This window comes from Balaenoptera borealis (genome assembly GCF_965194805.1).
Source record: "Balaenoptera borealis genome assembly, chromosome: 3".
Lineage (NCBI taxonomy): Eukaryota > Metazoa > Chordata > Mammalia > Artiodactyla > Balaenopteridae > Balaenoptera > Balaenoptera borealis.
In genome coordinates, this window is record NC_138866.1 from 14,930,732 (window position 1) to 14,952,689 (window position 21,958).

At 36.2% G+C, this 21,958-nt stretch overlaps 1 protein-coding gene across 3 annotated transcripts in view; it reads right to left on the minus strand.

The window, feature by feature from the left end:
• TTC8 (tetratricopeptide repeat domain 8) overlaps window positions 1–21,958 on the minus strand; it is a 48,385-nt gene that overhangs the window by 24,156 nt on the left and 2,271 nt on the right. For 2 of the 3 annotated variants that reach the window (XM_082383715.1, XM_082383716.1), the window contains exons 2-7: window positions 10,867–10,987; window positions 9,694–9,757; window positions 9,420–9,579; window positions 9,115–9,204; window positions 6,996–7,040; window positions 1,870–1,955 (exon numbers count right to left, since the gene is read on the minus strand). In XM_082383715.1, coding sequence (XP_082239841.1) covers window positions 1,870–1,955; window positions 6,996–7,040; window positions 9,115–9,204; window positions 9,420–9,579; window positions 9,694–9,757; window positions 10,867–10,987 — 566 coding nt within the window. Of the gene's footprint in view, window positions 1–1,869; window positions 1,956–4,720; window positions 4,829–6,995; window positions 7,041–9,114; window positions 9,205–9,419; window positions 9,580–9,693; window positions 9,758–10,866; window positions 10,988–21,958 lie in introns of all 3 variants that reach the window. The other variant, XM_082383717.1, reaches the window with a different exon arrangement.

Genomic DNA, 21,958 nt, shown 5'->3' on the forward strand with positions numbered 1-21,958 from the left:
TTTTGCAACAGTTACTCTGACAGTGGGGTATATGGGAAGGATTGATGGGACAAGAAAATGGAGGCAGAAAACCCAGATAAGAACCTAATGTAGCAATTCAAACAAATGACACTAAAAGCCAGGATTAAAGCACTGGAGTGGGAATGGGTAGTAGTGGAGCAACTGTAAGAGCTACTGCAGAGGAAGAACCAGTAGAACTTAATGATCAGGAGCAAAGAGACAGAAGTCAATATGGGGATACATCCTCTGGCAATCCATCCTTGACCTCTTTCTCTGGGCTCCCATGCACCCTGAACTTGCTTCTATCATAATGGGAACCACATTTATAATTGTTTCCTGTTCTCTCTCCTCCATTCAACTGTAAGCCATTTGAGCGAATGAATAAATGAATGAATGCTGAATACATAATAAGACAAGAAGCTATTAAGGAACAGAGGAGAACAATAATTAATATGACAAAATATACTCATTTAAATGCCATCTTATATGGATGGCAGAAGGAATCCAAGTTGTGCTTTTCTTTCATTATTATAGATTTCTGAGAGTTTTGCTTAGAAGCTCAAGATTTCAAGCTTGTCTTCAGAAATTATATTCATAAGAGTTTAATGTTATAATGGTCCAAAATTACTTTTTAGCAGAAAATACTTCCTCAATCTAACAGTAGGAAAAAATACTTCAGAGTTCTATGTGAAATGTCTAAATGGAAAATAGTCTTAATTTCAATAGTAGAAGAATAAGCATCCTTTTTATTCTATTTATATATTTCCTTTTCCTCACAGTGTTTAACTAATAACTAAAGTTAATAACCATCGAAGGATGCTCACAGTACCTAGTCTACCTTGTTTTTGAATAATAAAAGACATATTTATCTTTATAAAATATAATTGTTCATTTGTCTCTATTTTTCAAATGCTCCAAGTGCATTTCAATATCAAGCAATCATTTCAGATCCTATTTACCAGTTGCTATATAATATTCATGAATTATTACAATGTTTTTTAATCTCTCAATTAATTTGCTTAAAAATGTGTTTAAACATTAAGTGAATTAGTGTAAGACTATTTAGATCCTAGAGAAACACCATGGGATTGTGCAAATAGTAAAAGAACTGGCATCAGAAAGCTGAGCTCAAATTCTCGTTCTGCCACATATTAGCTACATGAATTTGGGAAAGTCACTTTATCTTTCTGAGGCTCAATTTCTCTCATCTGGACAAAGGGTTAATAATAGCAACTATATCCAAAGTGCCATAAGATTTAAGTGAGATAATGTAATGTGTGGACAAGCTATCTCAACTATAAAGCACTTTACAGATGTGAGGCATCAGTAGAAATAAAAACTTGATGGGGAAAGAATCTAAAAAAAAAAAAAGTGGATATATGTGTATGTATAACTGATTCACTTTGCTGCACACTTCAAACTAACACAACATTGTAAATCAACTATACTCCAATAAAAATTAAGAAGGAAGGAAGGAGGGAGGGAGGGAGGGAGGGAGGGAGGAAAGACTTGAGAGCCAAGAGGAGTGGAGTGAGAACCAACAGACTCGATTCTAGTCCCAGGTCTGTTACTGACTAGTTCCTGATGCAAATCACAACCTCTCTCTGGCCTCAGCTTCCTCATCTGAAAAGGAGTGTTGGACGTGATGGTCTCAAAGTTTCCCCTTCCCAGCTCTAAAATTTTACTATTCTAAAGGTGTCAGTTCTTAGTGCCATCATGTGATTGCTAAGTAAATGCTTCCTCACGTAAGCCAAAGACACAGTTCTCATTTCTTCATGAGGAAATCTATCCCCCAGAAAAGGTTACCAGATTTGAGACTCTAAAATATGTTGCTGCTTCTAAGCCTTTTCCAAATAATCAAAATTTTACCTGTAGTAACATTTTCCAATCTGCACTTTCCACCACCAGTCCTTGTACTGAGAATGCTCTGTGGAAAGGGCAGCCAAATCCAAAGCCTTTGAAAAACAATTCATTTTAGATTAGGATTTTCTTTTCTAACAATAAACAGAAACAATAAATAATGGAATAAACCATATAATTAGCATCAATCAAAACATGTATTAGAAATCAGACAGAAACTCAAGTTGCTCATGTCTCCAGATGGCCCCACCAATCTTCCCTAAATAATCAGTTCCAGACCAGAGGACTGACAGCAGATGAGAAATAAACAGTGATCAAAGGGAAGCAGATGTACAGTCTATTTGAAAACAATTTTAATATACAAGGTACAAAACTGGTATTTAAAAATCCATAAGTTTTTACCCTCTCCCAACCAAAATGCCTCCAAACCCAGTGGGAGTCAAGCCTTTACCACGTAAGGCAGGCCCAACTGCAGGCCCCACTTTAAAGACAGGTGTAGAGAAATAGAGAAAGATCAAGTATGCAGATAGAAGAAGGTTTGAAAACAGGGTCATGAAGAAGAGTGAAAGGAGCTGGGGTACTTGGGTAACTGCCGTCTTTTAACAACCATCATTCCATTATTCTGACATTACCTTACATGCCAGTAATTCTAAAGGTCAGACTTTCCTTCGCTGCAGACTGAAAAAGATCTTCTTAACTGCTTTTGTATTTTACATGCGTTTATCCCTTTCTCTCTAACGTCTTCTAGTTTGTTCCTTCTAGTGATTATTTAAGATCAGACAAGAGACATCTCATTAGGAATTAGGATTCTATACCAAAAAAGTGGAAACCATTTGGACAGAGAGGAAAGCAAATCAATCTTTACACAAATTTAAAGCTCACAGAAATCTGAAGCTCTTATAAAGATTTGGTGAATAAAAACCCAGGTTATTAGTTTAAAAAGAATTCTGATTTTTTAATAATACTTGTTATTCTTTCTCTTAAGGTTGAAAACCTTTTATTCTTTAGTCAGTGTTAACATCATGACGATATCCAACAGCTCAGTTAAAGTAACTCTTAGATTTTCAGTTCTATAATCTCAGAATGCATCCCATATTATTGCCCATTTCTTAATATTAACTCTTTTCTGAAATGAATGCCAGAAGAGCTCCTTGAATCTCCTACTGCAAAATAAATAACTTTCCTTGTGTTCCTCATCTTCCCTCGCTCCAGGGGAGACTTCTAAATATGCAAACTATTTATAAAGGAATGGTGTCACCATGCTGAGGTTCTAATGGACTTGAAAAATCAACACCTCTACTTGAAAGCTATGGAAATTAAAAACACGCTACACACTATGTTCATATGCTTATTTTTCTTTTTTTCCCCAAGCAAGGGGTAAAAATGGAAGTGAAAAATGAAGAAAAAAAGTATAATTTCAATTATCATTATCTCTGGAAATATGAGGAAACCATATTTCAATCAGCTCAGTTCAGGAGTAAACTGTAAATATCTGAATACATTCATTTTAACTTAATCCTTTAAAAGACCTGTTCCAGCGAATAGATCAGATTCACTTTCATGTTTAATATAACAGACCTTCTATTTTTCAGAAAAATATGTCATTCTAAATTTTTTTTACACATTCTAATTTTTCCAAGATTAGACTTAGTGCTGATTACAGGCTGCTGATTTTGCTTTCAGATATGGTTCCTATGGAGGACCCACATGTTTGTCTAAACCAATTAAGGAAATTAATATGAATTACTGATGTAGAATAAAAATGGTTAAAAAAATTACATATTAATGACCACTCTTCATTTGAAGACTGGGGCTGCACTAGACAAAACCGCTTGTGACTATTTCAAATGGACTCAATTCCCTGAGGACAGGCACCCACTTCCTAACACATCTCTGTTGTTCTGCAATGTCACTGTGCGGTTAAGAGGCCCTCAAGAATTATTTGTTGACTGAATTAATTCTATTCTTTACTTCTGACTTACGTTGAAAATAACTTAAGAACCAAACAAAACTGTCATAGTAATAAGATTCATAATGAAAAGCTATTAACATTTTAAAATTTTAAAGAGGTTACAGAGAGCTATATTTCTTTAAAGTCTTCCCCGGTTTTTTAAAATAAATTACTATATACTTATATTTAAGGATCTTTGAATAAGTCAATCAATCCGATATCTAGATATTAATAAAGACCTAGAAGGTCATAAATAAAAGGCGTAAGGTTATAAAAGTCCATAAGAACAGGGAACCTTGGCAGATCTCGACAACATGTTTGTGAATACATCCAACTGGGCGTCCCAGTGACCTTCCTAAGTAATAGTGCTCCAACCTCTAAAGTTTAAAAAAGTCATCCTTTCACTATTGTCAGAGTTGCGACAACTTCAGCATGATGAAATTAAAGAGCATATGGAAATAAAGATTCCAGAATCACCAACCCACATGCCCCTTCAGTTTGTCAATATTGCCAATACTGCCCCAAGAAGGGAGAGGAAGGGAGGAAGTTATTAAGAACTCAAAGGCAGGGCTTCCCTGGTGGCGCAGTGGTTGAGAATCTGGCTGCCAATGCAGGGGACACGGGTTCGAGCCCTGGTCTGGGAAGATCCCACATGCCACGGAGCGACTGGGCCCGTGAGCCACAATTACTGAGCCTGTGCGTCTGGAGCCTGTGCTCCGCAACAAGAGAGGCCGCGATGGTGAGAGGCCCGCGCACCGCGATGAAGAGTGGTCCCCACTTGCCGCAACTAGAGAAAGCCCTCGCACAGAAACGAAGACTCAACACAGTCATAAATAAATAAATAAATAAATAAAAGAACGTGAATTTCAAAAAAAAAAAAAAAAAAAAAGAACTCAAAGGCAGAAATACAGTTTTCCATAGAACAAATTCTATTTTTTTCAATGGAGCTGAAAAAACAACATTCCTCAACAAAATTATGTAAATGCCAAGATGCAGAACAACATCTTCAAGATGAATAAAGACATCATCACCATGACCTATAAACAGCATATGATCTGTCAACTCTCTGAACCCATTGCCTGCAACTCTTCCCCTTCAAAGACCTCACTCCAGCCACAGTGGCCTCCTCACTGTTCCTTAAACAATCCAAGAATGCTAATATTCAGGGCCTTTGCAGTTAAAGTTCTCTCTGATCTACGTCCTCTTCCTCCACCTAACCATATGGTTTGTCTCCCTTCATACAGGTCTCTGTTTAAATGTCTTTTCAGAGTGGACTTCACTGACCACCTCCCAGCCCACATAAAATGACATCTTCCCCCATGTCATCTATTCTCTTACCTGGTTTCCCTGCTTTATTTTTATACGGCTTATCGCATGACATTTTATATATTTTTAAGTTTGCTAACTGTCTCTATTCCTTGCCCAACTGGAACGTAATCTCCAAAAGAGCAGAGATTTTTGTCTGCTTGCTTCACTCTGTAATCTCAGGGCCTAGAACAGTGCCTGGCACATTGTAGTGGCTCAAAATATGTTGGATGAAAGAATAAATGTCTCTTCAAAAAATGAATTAATCTTCAAAAAGTCAGGATATAGCATTATGATACTCTAGTAATTACAAATATTTACTCATTTATAAAATGGGATGGTATTTGAATGTTTCTTTTTAATGACAGTGTAACTACATGATTTTATATATCACCCTGAAACCCTCTGACCAGCTTTATATTAAGTGAAAATGGCATGTACTGACTTTTATTTACAGAAATGTGCATGGTTTCTCAGTTGCCCTGACCTTAGTTTTCTCTTTTCTCAATGTGACCACATCCACTATCACTTCATTACTGATAACTCCCATACTCTGTATCTGGCCCAGGCCCCCCTACATTTTAGTGCCAGAGCTTCCAATACATGCAGTGACATCTCCACTTGGATAGCCTTTCACAATTTCAAACTAAAAATGCCTTCAAGTGAATTATTCAGCTTCTTTACAAACTGACTTCCTTCCCTAATAATCCCATTTCTGTTAGTAAAATAGTCATTCTTATAGCATCTTTAAGAGGCAAGTTTGAGCTGTGTCTTTCCTTTGTCTCCCATACCAAATCTAGCATCACGTTCTGTCACTTTTCTCTAAAATGTCTCTTTGACACCCCCATTTTTGAGAATATGGTTTATTTATTTCTCTTTCCATACCCTGCTCATGTTTTTACCCTTCTTTTACATTTTTTCCCTCTCTTTCCAAATCCTACTGATTTTATGGATTTTTACTAATATTATCCCCTGATTTTTCCCCTTGATCTTCGGTAACAATTTCACATTCCAGCAATTACCTTTCTAACTGTTTCATTATGTCAATTTTATTTCCTCAGCTAGATTACATGGCTTGTAGCGGCAGGAACAAATATATTTTTATTAGTTTTCCTAGCACATAGCATAATGGTTGACATACAGAAAACACAATTGAGAAAAATGCTTTTGTCTTCCTGAATACTTAATATATAAGGTTTTTTCCTTGAATAAGAAAATGACAGAAAATACTATCATTAGACACTGTAGAATTAACTACATTTGATTGGACAAGATTTGTGAAGTTACTGCTCATTTGCATATTAGCATGTTGAAAAATGACACAAATGGAGAAGTCCTGAGCATGCAACCTTAAAATTCTCTGTTGAAAGGCTACCAAGATGACTGATTATTGATTATTGTTGAAGCTGGGTGATGGTTGATACAGGTTCATTATACTCTCCACTTGCACATGTTTGAAAATTTCTATCATAAAATGTTAAAGGGGAGGAGATGGGGAACACTACAAAGACACCAGAAATACATGTATTAGTAAACCTATAATCACTATATGGACCAAAGAAGAAAATGGATCAACAATGCTAACTATTAGTATAAAAAATAAACTTTTACACAAACATACTACGCAGCATTCTCAATTATCTATATCTTGCCCTTTAATGGAGATCTACTACTCTATGTATGAATCAGGCACAAGCCTTCCGACCTCTATAGTTATACAAAGTTTCCTATTGGAACTGACAGTGGATTTGAAAGTATCAGTAATTCTCCAATCTTCATAATTCCATCTGTTTATAAGGTAAGAAATAGAACATTTCAGAATCTAAATCCCCAAAGTCATAAAAATCACATTAAAAAACAGTGCAAATTCAAAACTTACAGTCTTAACATCATTTTCATGATGAAAGATATACTCAAACAAAGCCTGTGAAGAAAACATGCAAACAATACATTAGATTTTATTTTAACAAAGGTACTTTACTGTTATATCAAAACTCAAAGGCCATTTTGACAGCAGCTAGATTGAACCAAAATAACAAAGTACTCTAAAGTGCCTGCGATTTATAAGTAAAGGGTCTATCCATCATTTGTTACAACCATTCATTTTAAAATAAGGCTACTTATAACTGATTCCTGTTTTCACAGAATACGAACTGGAAAGCTCAAATAATTCAACAATGTTTTTCATATTACACATACTGTTTTATCAGAAAGAGACAAATGAAAAGACCAACTTTAGGATTGTCATAAAACTGCATGTATTATACAGTGATTATGATATTAATAATGACACTTTAGACATGGGAAAATCTGGAAGTTCTTTCTGAAACAAAGTACAGTTTAACTGTAAAGTAGGGCGTGTTTCCTTAATGTGCAGATGCCTCTATGTGCAGCCAGGGCTGAGAATCATTATTCTAATACTGCCCCCAACCTATCTGGATAAATAAGCATTTACCGGACTACCTCTTGGTGGTACTACATTTGTCCATAATACCATTATTTTATACTTGCAAAGAGGCTAGCACCCCTGAAAGATATCAAGGTTATTAACAGAGATGACTTGAAGGCAACCAAAAATAGGAAAAAGAAATCAGGATAAGGCCCTCTTTAGAAAACTATTCCTAATCCTCCATTTGTTCTCTTATTAAAAAAAAAAAAAAAGTTATGAGAGCAGTTGGTGTTACCACTGCCATGAAAAGGATGTTATAACACCCAAGACAGTGTCAAGGAGTCACCAGCCACCCCAAGCAATATGCCAATATTAGAAATGAGTCCTGATAAGTCAAGGCAAGTTGGGGACCAAAGACAGAGAAACCTGGCATTATTTCTACAACACACTAAATAAGTGCAAAATCTAGTTCAGTCTAAATCTAGTAACATAGACCAGGTCTGTCCTGGAAGCATCCTAATTTGAGGGAAATGCCTCTACTGACTACACTCCCTGGTTAGAAAACAACAATGGTATTAAGTAGCCATTCAGCCACCTCAAATAAATGGCCAAAAAGATAAGGAATCAGATATTCCTCATAAAGGAAAGGCAAATAAGTAAAACTTTATGATTTTGCTAAATGAAGTTGACTGGGTTGCTATCAAATAAGAAATTAAGAAAAACATCATTGGCATTATTATAGTCTGATTCCTTGTTTGCCAACTGGCGTTCCTTTTCCTGATTTAAATTTCAAGTCTGTATGGCTAGTGTCCTTTTTCATTTTCCCTAGAGTGTTTAATATTTACTAAATATGTTAAACGCCAGTAGAACTGATAATAGGAATGAGCTCAGCACTCATGCACACAATTCATAGAGACTACAGCTAAAAACCTGAGCTAGGCTTACACCAGTTTCCAGAAGCTAACTGCTCCTGGCTCTGAATTATTCCATGCTCACCTCTAAACTTTTCTGTACTGGAAAGGTCACGAACGTCCTCCTTTCTCTCCCTCTCCCTTCTCACTCTCTTATCACTTTTTCTCTTGCTCTCACTTTCTCTTTAATTTAGAGGAGCATTTAATAGTTAGAATTACTAATGTAGTTGGCTTGCCGCTGTCTGGCTCAAGTAATCCTTATTGAGATGCCTGATTAATTACTAATTAGAAAGAGAACATTTTTTTTATCTTCTTTTTGACAGTTCTAAAATCCTACAAGGATAGAAAATTATTTTTCTGAGAACAGTTAAAGCTGAAAAAGAAAAATACACACACATACAGATGATCTCCTAAACATCATTACCCAAAGATGGTGCTGCACATCTGCTTTCTTTGTTATAAATTGCTGTTCTTTATTAGGAGAAAAAGAATTTCCTATTATAATGGTATATATGCTTTATTTCTGATTGACTTTCCTTAACTCAATACTAAGAGAAATTTTAGATATTAGAATAATTAAACATTTCCATTTCAATCAAGACAAGGTCTTTTCTTCACAAATTTTTATCCATTTCCTGCAATGTTATGATAACAGTTTGAACAGTACTTCATAACATAAGATAATTTTAAGTACATACCTTTGCCAGTTTAGGTTTCTGGGCATATTTTGTTAAATTCAGTCTAGATAAATTTATAAAAGGTCCATCAGGACTTGTAAGCATGGAAGCCTATGGGGAAAAATGATAGAACAAGAAATCTGAAACTTTCTCTTGAAACACAAATTGAGTTTAATGTGCATAAAATTATAAAGCCAACACAAGTAAAAAGAATCACCTGCAAAAATCTTCCATATAATTCTCTACTATAAAAATAGTGAAAAATGATTAACATAACATAAATTACTTTGGTCATACAAGGCTATGGTAAAGCTGACAGAATTTACCGTTCCCAGCCTGACAAATCTTCCAGATGAGCTGGTGATAGGGCGAGCTGTGTAGGCAGTTCTGGGTGTTCTGATGGCCTGTTCCATAGTGCCTGGCCTTCCACTTTGTGTGCTGGGTCTAAGGAAACCTGTAATGGGTCTTCCAGCTTGAGTGATCGGCCTGTGAAGATTGTAAATTGTTAAAATACAAAGAAGATCAATAAAGGAAGATTCTCATGCAGCCTGGTCAATATTTAGTGGCAAAGGGAATGAAATAGGAGTATACTGAACATACCTGACAGCTGGACTAGGCCCTCCTGTCTGATTAGTTCCAGGGAGTTTCAGAGATGTTCCAGGACCTATGAGATGAGACGGCGAATTCAATTTGTATATTATTTATTAATCTGTAAGAACTGTCCACTAACGCAATTTTCACAAATGTGCTAGCCTGGTGAAAAAGACATTAGTAACAGGAAATGTATCTAGAAAAATGTGTTTGAGATTAATATTTATTGAGTACCTATCATGTTACTTTTGTTATTACATTTAATCTCCACACTAATTCTGTAAGGTAGGTAGTACTAACCATTTAGCAAAGGCTTAGAGATTTAAGTAAACAGGTCAACCTGTTAGTAGAGCCAGCATTCAAACTCAAGACAGGCAGGCTCCAAAGCTCCAACACATCAAAATGACAGTTCCATACTCACAGTTTATTTTTCATACAAACTTCTTCTCCCAATAAAAGATCATTTACCCCCAATATCTAGAATTTAGATATTTTAACTCCAAAAGAGCAAAATGATAGGGGAAAAAGACATCTTAACATGAAACATATGTACGTTTTTTCTCAATTTCCACTGAAGCATTAAACAGCTATTACCTTCCAAACATATATAAATGACTGATAACTGTCACAACTAACAAATTACCAGCAAGATACCATATGTCATGGTAATCATCCAATACCATTCACAGCAGCACACCTGCAAGCTGGGACTAGGCCATTGTGACAATCCTGATGGACATTCACTGCCTAGCAAATCACTCCATCACCTCACATCATGCATTAGAGCAAATCATCTTCAATTATTACAGTGAAGTGATGTTTTCAAATTATCATTTTTTTAGAACACTTCTGTTGTTTGGATGCTTCCTGTGCTTAGACTCTCAGATAAACAATCTTTGATATATTAGATAAGCAGTTCAGATAGAATGCCTTTTTATAAAATATTTTAAAATGCATAATATGGCTTCTACTGAAAAATAGTTATATATCAATCTCACACCTTAAGTTTAAGATAATATAATTAAATTGTGCCTTTGTACTATAAGGCAGAATAGAGGTAATATTTTTTCATGCATACACGTGTTTCATGTATATGTCTTATTTTTATTATAAAAAAGTACACAGAGAGTATTCCTCCTCCTAATGGCTTTTCATTTACTTAACTGAAAAACCAGTACTTACGTGGAACCTGAGCAATAGCATTTTCATCCAGTATCATTTCTGCAATTCCTTCCTGATCTATGTCAATTTCATCTACGTACACCATTTCAGTTAGTGCTCGTGCTTTTAAAATCCAGGCTGCCTAAAAAGCATAGATAAGATAAAGCATATCTTAAATTGCATTAGAAGTAGTGTATAGCCTATAGAAGCCAGCCATCCTTTATTATTATCTAATTTTTTATCAAACATGTTTACCACACTTAATGCATGATACTAACTTAAAGGGCTATGTCCAGGAGCTAATACAAGAAGGCAAGGTCATTATTAATCAAGAAACAACCAATAATGTATCAATTACCTAGTAAACAAAAGTGTGGTAATTACCTAGTAGTCTTCTAACATGCCTTTCTATAAGTGAAAGAAGATCTTTATAGAAAATTTTATTAGAATAATAATTTGAAAACAGATGAATAAAGCTACAACCATGTGTTCTTTCTGCCTTCCTCCTTCAGGGCCAAGTCCTTCGTGAAGACTTCCCTGATAGTTTAACTCTGAACCTACTTCCCTCTTGTCTTTCTTATAAAGCACTTTCTTTTATACTTCTATTATTATGTACTTACCATATTCAATTATGGTTATTTGGGCATATATATATATTATATATATAATATATTTATATATAATATATTTATTATATTTATAATATTATATATATAATATATATATATATTTGGGCATATATATATATATGTCCATATATAATTATTTGGGCATATGTTTGCCCTCCCTTCCCCCAGAACACAAGCTTTTTTACCTTGTTCACTTTTGAATTTTCCATAACACCTACGGTTTGTGTACACAATAGATATTCCAAAAATGTTGACTTGAACTAAGATCAATTTTTCCCACTTCCCAATAACTAATCAACACAATCTTGGTTGCTTTGTGATCTAGCCAGTAGAAAACCTGCTAGAAAGTGGGGAAAAAAATGGAAAGGTAATTAAGGAGCCTAGAAAATATCTTATCAGCTTTGCTTTACCCTGCGAAATTAGACGTAAAGGTGTGCACAGTTCAATACCTTGTTAAATATTTAAAACTGCTTTATCAGAAAAGTTTACCTTTCTGCTTCAATAGAAGCAGAGAGCAATAAAGCTTGGTGTCCTGTGGCAGACTTGGGGAGAAGGCAACCCTTGAGGCAGCAGTGTAGGACCGACTCTGTACTACAGGGGGAGCAGTAGCAAGGGAAATCTGGAAAGGGGTTAGGCCTCATCATACTAGGAATCTGACTGTGAAGCATGCTGCATGAAGGCAAGGGACCGAGGGAGGAACAGATGGAGGCTGCAAGAGGACCAGAGAGTCCTCACATAAGGATATCGAAATGCACTGAATCATCAGCGTGTATTTATTGAGCACCTCCTACTTATGTAGCACTGGGCTAGGTTCTGAGAAGGAAATGCGAGAAGATGAAAACATGAATCCTAATTTTCCTGAACATATCACCTACTGGATTAAATAACAAGGCAAAGCAATGCATGATATGTGACAAATGTGCTACATGGAAAATGGTTTTACAAGAATTAGAAGGCAGAGATCCTTTTGTGGGCTAAAGTAATTGGAATGTATATTTTTAAAAATTTTTAAAGGAAAAGAATTTTTAAAAGTCTTCATGCTTTCCTTTTAATGGGAACAAAAGGAAATTACATTGTTGCCTTTGGTCCTCACCATGAGGTATTGTCTCCCCTGTGTGAGTCCAGGTCCTCCCAGAAGCAGATGCCAGGAGGGGATTGAATGTGCAGGGCAGAAATAGAGACACAGATGTAGATAACAAACGTATGAGGGGAAAGTGGCGGGGGGAGTGGGGGTGGGGGTGAGGGGGGGTGGTGGTGGGACGAACTGGGAGATTGGGATTGACATACATACAACTAATGTGTATAAAATGGATAACTAATAAGAACCTGCTGTATAAAAAAATAAATTTAAAAAAAATGTTGAAATGAAAAAAATATATAATAACATCAGCTGTCCACAGAGCTTGTCATCACAAGAGACAGCCTACCACAGGAAAAAAAAAAAAAAAGAAGGCTGTCTTCACAATATATTTAGGTTCCTCAAGTGAAATTACATTTGATTAGATTATTGGGGGTTTGTCTTGTACTTTTCTGGTTGAGGTTTACTGGATTCTTATCAGATAACTTAGAATAAAATATTTCAAACGTTATGTGTAAATTTAACACAATTGAATGAGCAGAATATGGACCCAAAGAACTAATTTGTTTGTTAAAAAAGTCAGTTCCAATTGGAACTGCCTCTAACTGTGGGAGCCACCAAAGATTAGGAAAGTTACCAGATCGATACAGCCATTCTCAGGGGTCAAGGAAGTCATCACTCGTCACTGGCTTGGACTAATGGTTTAATTTAACTTTAAAGATGGCAATAAGTAATCCTGATTTATCTTAAGTCCTCACAGTTCCTATTGCCCTGCAAGTATCTGATGGCTTTAATTTTTCAAAAGGGCATATTCTTTGCTCAGCACCCCTGGTGGACAGGAGGAAGGACTGCAGCATTTTCTGTTCACACAGTAAAGCAGGATGTGGGCTTCACTAGTTCATTCCCATATTCCCAGGGAGCACCTACTGCATGCCGGGTCCTGGGAACAGAGGTGAGTAAGTCACAGCCCAAGTTCTAGCTCATAAGAATTTCAGTGTTATGGGGAAAGTGTAAAAACGAAAACCTGGAACATGCTATAGAAGGACAAAGAAAGGCACGCAGCTGCCTTGGGGTGGAAGAAAAGGTAAAGGAGGAGAGTTTGCCCCACGGCCAAGACAGGAGAGCGCGCGCCAGGTAGAGCGCATAGGGCAAAGGAAGGCCAGCTTGAGGGCTCATTTGGAGAAACAAGAGTGTGGTAGAAGAATCAGGTTCAGCTGAGGAGAAGCTGCTTGAGAAGAAGCTGGAGAAAAAGGCAGAGGCCAATGAGGGATCCTGTAGGCCACCTGTATGCCATGATGAGGAGCTAATAAAGCTTCAGGAGTATGATTTGGAGTCCTAGTTAAATTGACTCTCTAAAAGTCAAGTTTTTATTATTACAGTATCATTTACACAGTTGGATATTAATTATCCATGCACATATTTTTTAAACTATTTCCATACTCATTCTGTTATCTCATAGTCCAATCCATCATGCTTCTTGACTCCTATCCTTCTACTAACCCCTCAAATATTAAGAAGGTGCAAATTATTTTACATCAGGCTAAGCAGAACATAGGAAAGTAAATCCACTATTCCCTCCCAACCAAATGAATATATGCTTCAGAAGCCAAATAGGAAGATCTTTTTTTAAAAAATTTTATTCCATAAGAATTCACTTTTTCGAAAAGGTAAATCTATATTTGTTTCAGTTTCTAAAACCTCATTATTAAGAAGTAGAAATAATGATGTGAATTTCTGATATTTAAAAATCTGCAATAAGATCTACTTGCACCATTACTTAATTTTAAATTTCATCAGTATTTGAGAATATTAATTTTCCTGACTTTCCTCCTTCTATCCTAACAAAAAATGACCTTGAAAATCACGTATCACTGCTTGATTAAACATCAGATTGTATTCAAAGAACTGCTCTGGGCAACAGGAACAATTCTTGGAATTTTAATGAAAACATTTTATTTTGGAGGCAAGCCAAGTATGTTTTACAGCCCTAAATTCCTTTGCCTGTTTAAATTTTTTTTAAGTTCAAAACTAATCAGTGATTAAAATAAAATGCATACAATATTGTAAATCAACTATACTCCAATAAAAATTTTAAAAAATAAAATAAAATGCATAACAAAGCAAATTGGTAACCCTACACTGCCACTTGAATCTGAATAAAACTATAAATTGGTTTTTATCAGAAATACTTAAGTTGTTAATAAATGACAGGGTCATGCAGTTTATGTAGATAAATTTGAATACCTACGTATTGGAAGTCCTGTAAAATCGATAAAAATAATAGATGCTTAGGAATTTTTTTTTAAGGGAAAAGCATAGATTCTCCCAATCTAAATGAGTAATCATCACATCAATTATTTCCTTTTTTATCTGCGAAACATAATCCCATCTCATTTACCTGCTGAGTTAGTCTATAGGACATTACTCTTGAGGCAACTATCTACCAGCTAACATCAGGAAAATACTGACTTACCTGTACTACCTTCTGAGGTTAATCCAATTTTAGTGATAAAAATAGACAAATGAAACGGTTAAAACTCTACTGACTGAGTAAAACAGGTTTACGCTGTTTTGTTCCTCTTAATACAGACTGCAAGGCGATGTAAGGCCTTTTAAGGCATGTAAGAAACAATTTTACTAAGATATTCTTAGAATAAAGCTACCAAAAGAACAGTCTGTCTAACCTGATTTAGACATCATGAGAATCAGTAACATTTGACACTCTGCCTACTCTATGAAAATGAAAATTTAGGCACAAAATGTTGAATTGTTATTGTAAAGCCTCATTTATTTTGAAGTGATAAAAACCTGCAAAAGAGGAAAGGCAAAAAGTGTGAATAGTGAGCTCAAAAGAATCCAGTCAGCCTTGTTCCCTTCTGATTCTTTTAGATCACTATCCAATTAAGTCTAGAGTAACAGAGTAGGAAATATCAAATACAGGTCCTTCATGAAGTCCCTATGCTGGTTTGAAACTTTCAAATACCATTGAAAGTTTTCAAACCATACCAACAATGCAAATTATTGATGTTTTAATTTAATTTTAACTTTAATCAAAATCTTCCAAAATTACTGAAAACAAAAGGCACATTACTTACTCTATTTATAGCTTAGGTGATTCTTATGACTTGTACATGTATTATACAAAAAATAGTTTTGCATCCTCTATCAATTTGGAAATCATGATTATGAACATTCCAATGACAAATGTCATCCTTTTAAAGAACACAGTACTACATTTTAACCTATTTTCCATGTTTGCTTGAAACTACACAGGCCTCCATCAGAGTATTTTGTATACTACTTTCTTCTAAAAGGTTTGATAATTACGCATGTAAACCCCATGAGGTTCAAATTGTTTATTTATCTAAAAAACACTTAAAATTCACTCTTGCTTGGCAGGGCAAACCCCTGGCAATATTTAAGTTCTCTGATTTACAGCTCTCTCACTCCTTCTCCTTATTCCCAGACTTACTGGAAACCCTCTTGGGCTAAAAGCTTCACTGGCCAGGAGGCCCCCTAAACAGACCTCCTCTTCCTGGGTTCCCTTCCCACTCATCTACTGTCTCATTCAGTTAGCAGGTCTCTCTGGCCACCTCCCATTTCTAACAAAGTTCATTTGGTAGATGTGGCTGTCTGGCCAAGTCTCTTCTTCCTCACAGTGGCAGGCACCTCTCTCTAAAAACAAGACCTTCCCAAGCAGAGTCGGCCTACTCTTTACTCAAGACGTATGATCCAATCCATCACAATCTTTTCAGACACTCCTGACATCTTGGCTCCCTTTCTAAGCCTCTGACTCCCCTTGCCTCCGCCTTTATTTTTCTCATCTTCTAGGTCAATATTGGTCATTTCTATTTAAGCTACAAGTCTTAATGAGTAGAGTGCCCTAGTTTTACATCCATAGACACAAAGTATTGGAAATATAATAGTTTATAGTTCTATAAGAAGGTACAGAATACCTGGTAGATATAGCTAATTTTATAACAGCACAAGTAGATAGGCAGCTAATTTTCTAATCTATAGCAACAACTAAGCAATAGTAATTAAACTATTCTCTAAACTAAAGGTTGCAGCTAAACCTTTACCTGAGACACTGGCAATTCTGGATCTGGTTCCTGGAAAGCATTAAGAAGGTAGTAAACATTTTTAGGATAATACAGTTCCTAAAATTAAAAGTCTTAATGACCAACCAAGTATTTGTAGGTGGACTCAAACTCATTCAATAAAAACCCAAACATGAACTTTAATCTTTCCCCAAAAGTGCCCTCACAAGTTCTGTAAAGGTAACACCCTATCCACTGAAGAGTGCTAAATTTTCTATGATCAGAAAATTCTAATTACTCTTCCCTCATTTAGAGCACAGAGAAGAGATCTTTACATATTTAATGAATTCACAGTATTTCAGGAATTAAAAATAATTTTATAACTATACCAAGGAAGCTATTTTTATATTCAAAAACAAGTTCATGGTGGTTAAAGCATTCAGACTTTAATCACTTGAGGAGGAGGAGGAAAATCCACATACTATAAACCCTTCTATTCCCTATAAACATAATGGGATCAGTGGCTAAAGATAAGAAATTAATTCTGACTGCAATGTCTTCCGAGAAATTTTTGTAAATAGACTACGTAATATATATCAGGGCCAGGTGCTGATAAACTCAGGGTTTTTTTCTGTCCAAAATTAAATAGAAATGCATTGGTTAAAAAAACAGATTTATAACAAATTTATTTATAAAAGATCTACACTTTCACGTCTACAGTCAGCAGCCTCTGAACAGTCAATCTGCAGCATGTTTTACTGGGAAAGCTACTAAGAAACAGAAAAAGGAAAGAAAAAAAAATCCTTGCTTTCCTTGCTTTCTACAGCTCTAAAATCCAAAAAAAAATACCCGAAATATTTTTTTAAGAATATATTATGTGTGCAAGCAATGTGTAAACCATCTGGTCACCAAGCAAGGATAAGCAATTTCTTTCGCATGACACACAGTAGCAACAAGAGAGGAAAAGGCTAAACTAAGCTAGAAAGTGAGAGCCCTAGGGGGTGGGAGTTAGAGAATACTTGGCAATCAGCTGAACAGAACACAAAACAGCAACTAAGAAGACACAGTAATTGGAGGTTTTCAATGCCAGTGTGCAGAAGAAAGAGCTGGAAAAAGAACAGATTTCCTAGATCCCACCATCCATATTTAGAGAAATACACTGATACAGGCAATGAGATGACAGAAGAAATAACCCCTTCTATTCTTTCTTCTATTTATTTGTATACGTGTCTAAATGACCCCCCCATTATCTCATGTGAGTCCCACAACAACCATTTCAGGGAGGCAGGTAAGTGTTATTATCCATTTTACAGATCAGGAAACAAATTCAGAGATGTCATGTAATTTGCTCAAGGTCACACAGAGAAGCTCTTTCTTGCCAGTCCACCTTGGAGATTAAAATTAATGAGTTGGATGCACAGTCGGGCAGGATTGAAGGGTAAAGTGTTAGAGACACAAGATAAGTTCCATATAGAAACAGGTAAAAAAGTTTACCAGAGGTGATTGTAGACAGCGTTTGAAAAGGAACCCAGTTAAAGGAGACAGAGCCACGGAGAGTAAGTAAACGCTGGATGCTTGTTAGTCGGCCAAGGGCAGGGAGATTCCTCCAGTGGCCCAAACTGACCCCGGCAGCTCAGCCTCAGAGCGCTCTGTTCACCAGCAAACGCCCTCAGGCTCTCTGTGTCTCGTCCTGCCCCGCAGGCTCGCACTTACGACTTACCAGGCAGGTAAGATGAAAGGTAGAGAAGCAGGGGTCCCCAGTGAGCTGTATGTTAGTAGTTGGTTGAGACAATGATCTGGTGATCCAAGCCAAATAAACATCTTTCTGTATGATTATCTTATTTATTTCCTCATTGGGGCCATGGAGACTTATTACCAGGCATTCTTTTGATTCTGTACTCTGCAGAGCAGTTCACGTTGCTGAATTTCAGCCTTTTCTGCACCTTCAAACCATTGACAGTAATAACCCCCTCCTCTCTGCAACATCTCTCATTATAAGCAGAGATTGGGGGTGGGAAGAAAAATGTGAATTACCCCCATTCTGATAAACAGCTAACCCTCCCACTCCCAGAATCACAGATTTTAACAATTTAAAAATCTATCAGAAATCTACCCCATTAAGAAAAGTATATGAACTTTAAAAAAAAAAAAAAAAAACTGCCTCTATGTTTTATGAACTGTTGAATTATACTGGAGCTAAAATCGGGGCTGCTTTTAAAGCCATGAATCTGACATATGGAACACAAAGACCAGTAATCAGATTAAGCAACTAATCAGGATGGCCGGCATGAGCTGTAAAAGCAAGCACTCCCTCTAGGTCACGTTGCTGCATGGAAGGCCATTTTGCATTTCTCTCCTTTATGTCTTATAACTTTTAACCACTTCTCACGATTTAGAGAAAACTTTGAAAAAGGACAACACTTCTCTATGAATTGATTGTTCCTACTGTCTTTTGTCAAATGGGCAAACTACAATGAATTAACCAGTTATCCTTCTTTATTCTTAACTGATCAGAACTTTAATGTCCTTCATGCTTACAGACCCTGCCCTCTGTTTCACACCATTCTGCATCTGGGAAAAGCAGTTCAGAATCCATCTTTTTCAGGAACCCATCCCAAACATCATGTTATTATCTTCAACCTACCCTTCAGTCCTTCCATATCCAAATAAAATTGTTTTACTCTAAGGAAACAAGCTGGTCCAGAGTATATCATACCTCTCCGGCCAACCTGACTACTCTGACTTTGGCAAGAATCAAAACTAAATAAAATCCACATGTCCTAATAGAAAATAAAAGGCACTAGTTAAATATTTTTGATGATACTATACCAAAATGGTATCTCTTAAAGGAGAACTAAATGTAGAAGAAATAGTCTTAGAGGTGGGCTTCATTCCAAAAGGTTAATGTATCACCACCGAAATGTCTTTTTGAAGCTCCCTGGACCAGCTTATAAAAAGATTAGCAAATAGCAAATCACTTTAGAGAGGTTCTCCTCATCTGGGAGAAAGATAAGCAAAACCCAAAGTGAATATTAACATAAAAAACAAAAGCTATTTTTGTTCTAGAAAAAAAAAAAGCAAGAGCAAAAATGAATCCATTTGGCACTCAGGAGAAATATTTTAATTTCCTTTCTCTTCCATGTGTCCAGGCACTGCTTCAAAGTCACTCATTTGTAATAAAATCAGTTGCGTGGCACAGGAATGGTAATTCAAGAAGCTGCAGAGGAAAAATATTCTGCTTTAAAATGTAGAAGCCTCAAAAAAAAGCCCATGAGGCTAAAGGGGTACATGAAGATAAGCCAGGGAAACCGCAGGGGCTGAGGACCACCTGCCTCTGCACTGATCATATTACCGTTAGCTTTTCATAGATTGCTAGTCTCTCCATTTAACTTCCTCCACTGAAACAAGAGCGTTGTGAAGAAATACCAATGATGATAATGACTTCAGAAATACTCTCCTGGAGGGATCCAGGAAGAATTTGCTCAACTGATTAAAAAAAAAAAAACTGACCCTCAAAGTAAGAAATGAATTAAGAATGTCCATAATGCAATTACATTTGTATGAAAAGGTGAATACATATAAGAACCTATGGTGCTGAGAATTAGGGTGGGGGAGCAGGGAGAAGCAAAGACCACCAGGCAATTAGGGTGATCTCCATAAACAGAGGGGAAGCTGGCACACATAAATAACACCATGCAGATGCATATATGAATATGATCAAGGCACTCATTCAGCAAAATACATAATGACGGCACCTGTGTGCCAGATTCTGTGCCATTCCATACAGATCTGCCATCCTGGACTCATAGTCTAAGAGAAAGAATGAGAATTTTCAAGCTTTTAATCAAAGGAACCTCCTAAAGCTTCCTAAAGCTCCTCATTAAATGCATCAGCGCCCTAACATAAATATTTAAATTCTTTTTAATTAATTCAGAAAAAAGCAGGATTTCTCTAAGCTTGGGGAAATCATACTGGAAAATGTTTCCAAAATGAAATAACAATTGGATACAAAATGCACAAATTGGTGCTAAGAGAAGCATACAGAGAAAAAGCGCAGTGTTTAAAGGTTGGATCAAAGAATAACTAATAGGAGTGAACCATGTAAACTTTTCAGAGGCCCTATCCAGGCATCCAAAGGCCAGTGTGGTAAGATAACATCAAGTTAAAACTTCCGTTCCTGGTGAAGTGCTACTCGTCATTCTGACAATATATATAGTTCCTCCTTAAAGAAACTATCTCAGCATAACAAATAAAAAGGATTAGAAAGGGAAAAAATGTCGTAAGTTTCTTCTAGATCTGGTACATTCTCCTCAGCAGCCTTTGATACTTGTAGGAGCTAAACATATCAACCCCTGCCTATAACAATAAAACAATAACAAAGAATTACATTTTAAAAAACATTTCTAGGATATTAAAATTAATTATGTATCACATTATGAAGTATTATTTCAAATCCACAATAAATAGGACAGTGGAATAAGCCAGGATTTAACAAGATCTGTTGCCATAATGATCTTAACCATCTCAGATGGTTAACCAATGACAACAGCAATATTTCCCAGTATGATCTTGTATCTTTTATTCTTCACTACCATTACCAAAATCAGATCCACTAAACATTCCTTGTAACAAGTCTTAATTTTCCAAGAGGGCCAGCAAGGCCTAAAGGGAACTATATAAGAGGCCAAACAAAAAGATCCAAGTTACTAACTTGTTTAGCTGTTAATTTTGGAGACTTTAAACGAAGTTCTTAATTTGTTCACCCTGTTCTCCCTAGGTACAAGGAAAGGGGTCAAGATCTCTGCTACAGCTCCTTCTTAACCATTAATAGAAACGCTGATGCTTTGCCTATGCAGTTCCCAAAGTGACGACATCTCCCCAGGATAAATTTGTACCTCTCCCCCAAAAAAGGAATCAGTCAGCGGTCAAGTAAGTTTCAGAATACTGCCTTAATCAAAATTAGGCAGGTTACCTTCCTTCAGGACTTCTCAGAGCCTTTAATCCATGTACACAGATATGTCAAATTCCCATTTAGCTAAAAATCTTGAAAAAGGAACAGCAAATGGGAAAATGTACTGGAAAAAGTTCAGAAACACAGAGTTTTGAAAAATTAGGCTACATAAGCACCAAAGAAGCAGCACAGGATAGACAAAGGGAATGGGCTTACCAGCTTTGTACCTTTGGACAAATTACTTCACCATGTGCCTCAGTGTGCTCTATCTGTAAAATGGGGGGAATAGTACCAACTTCCTAAAATAGCTGAGGATTAAATGAGATAACATATAAAACCCTCTGAATCAAGCCTGACACAGAGTAAATACTCAATAAATGTTACCTATTATCTTTGTTACATACTTTGCAAGGTT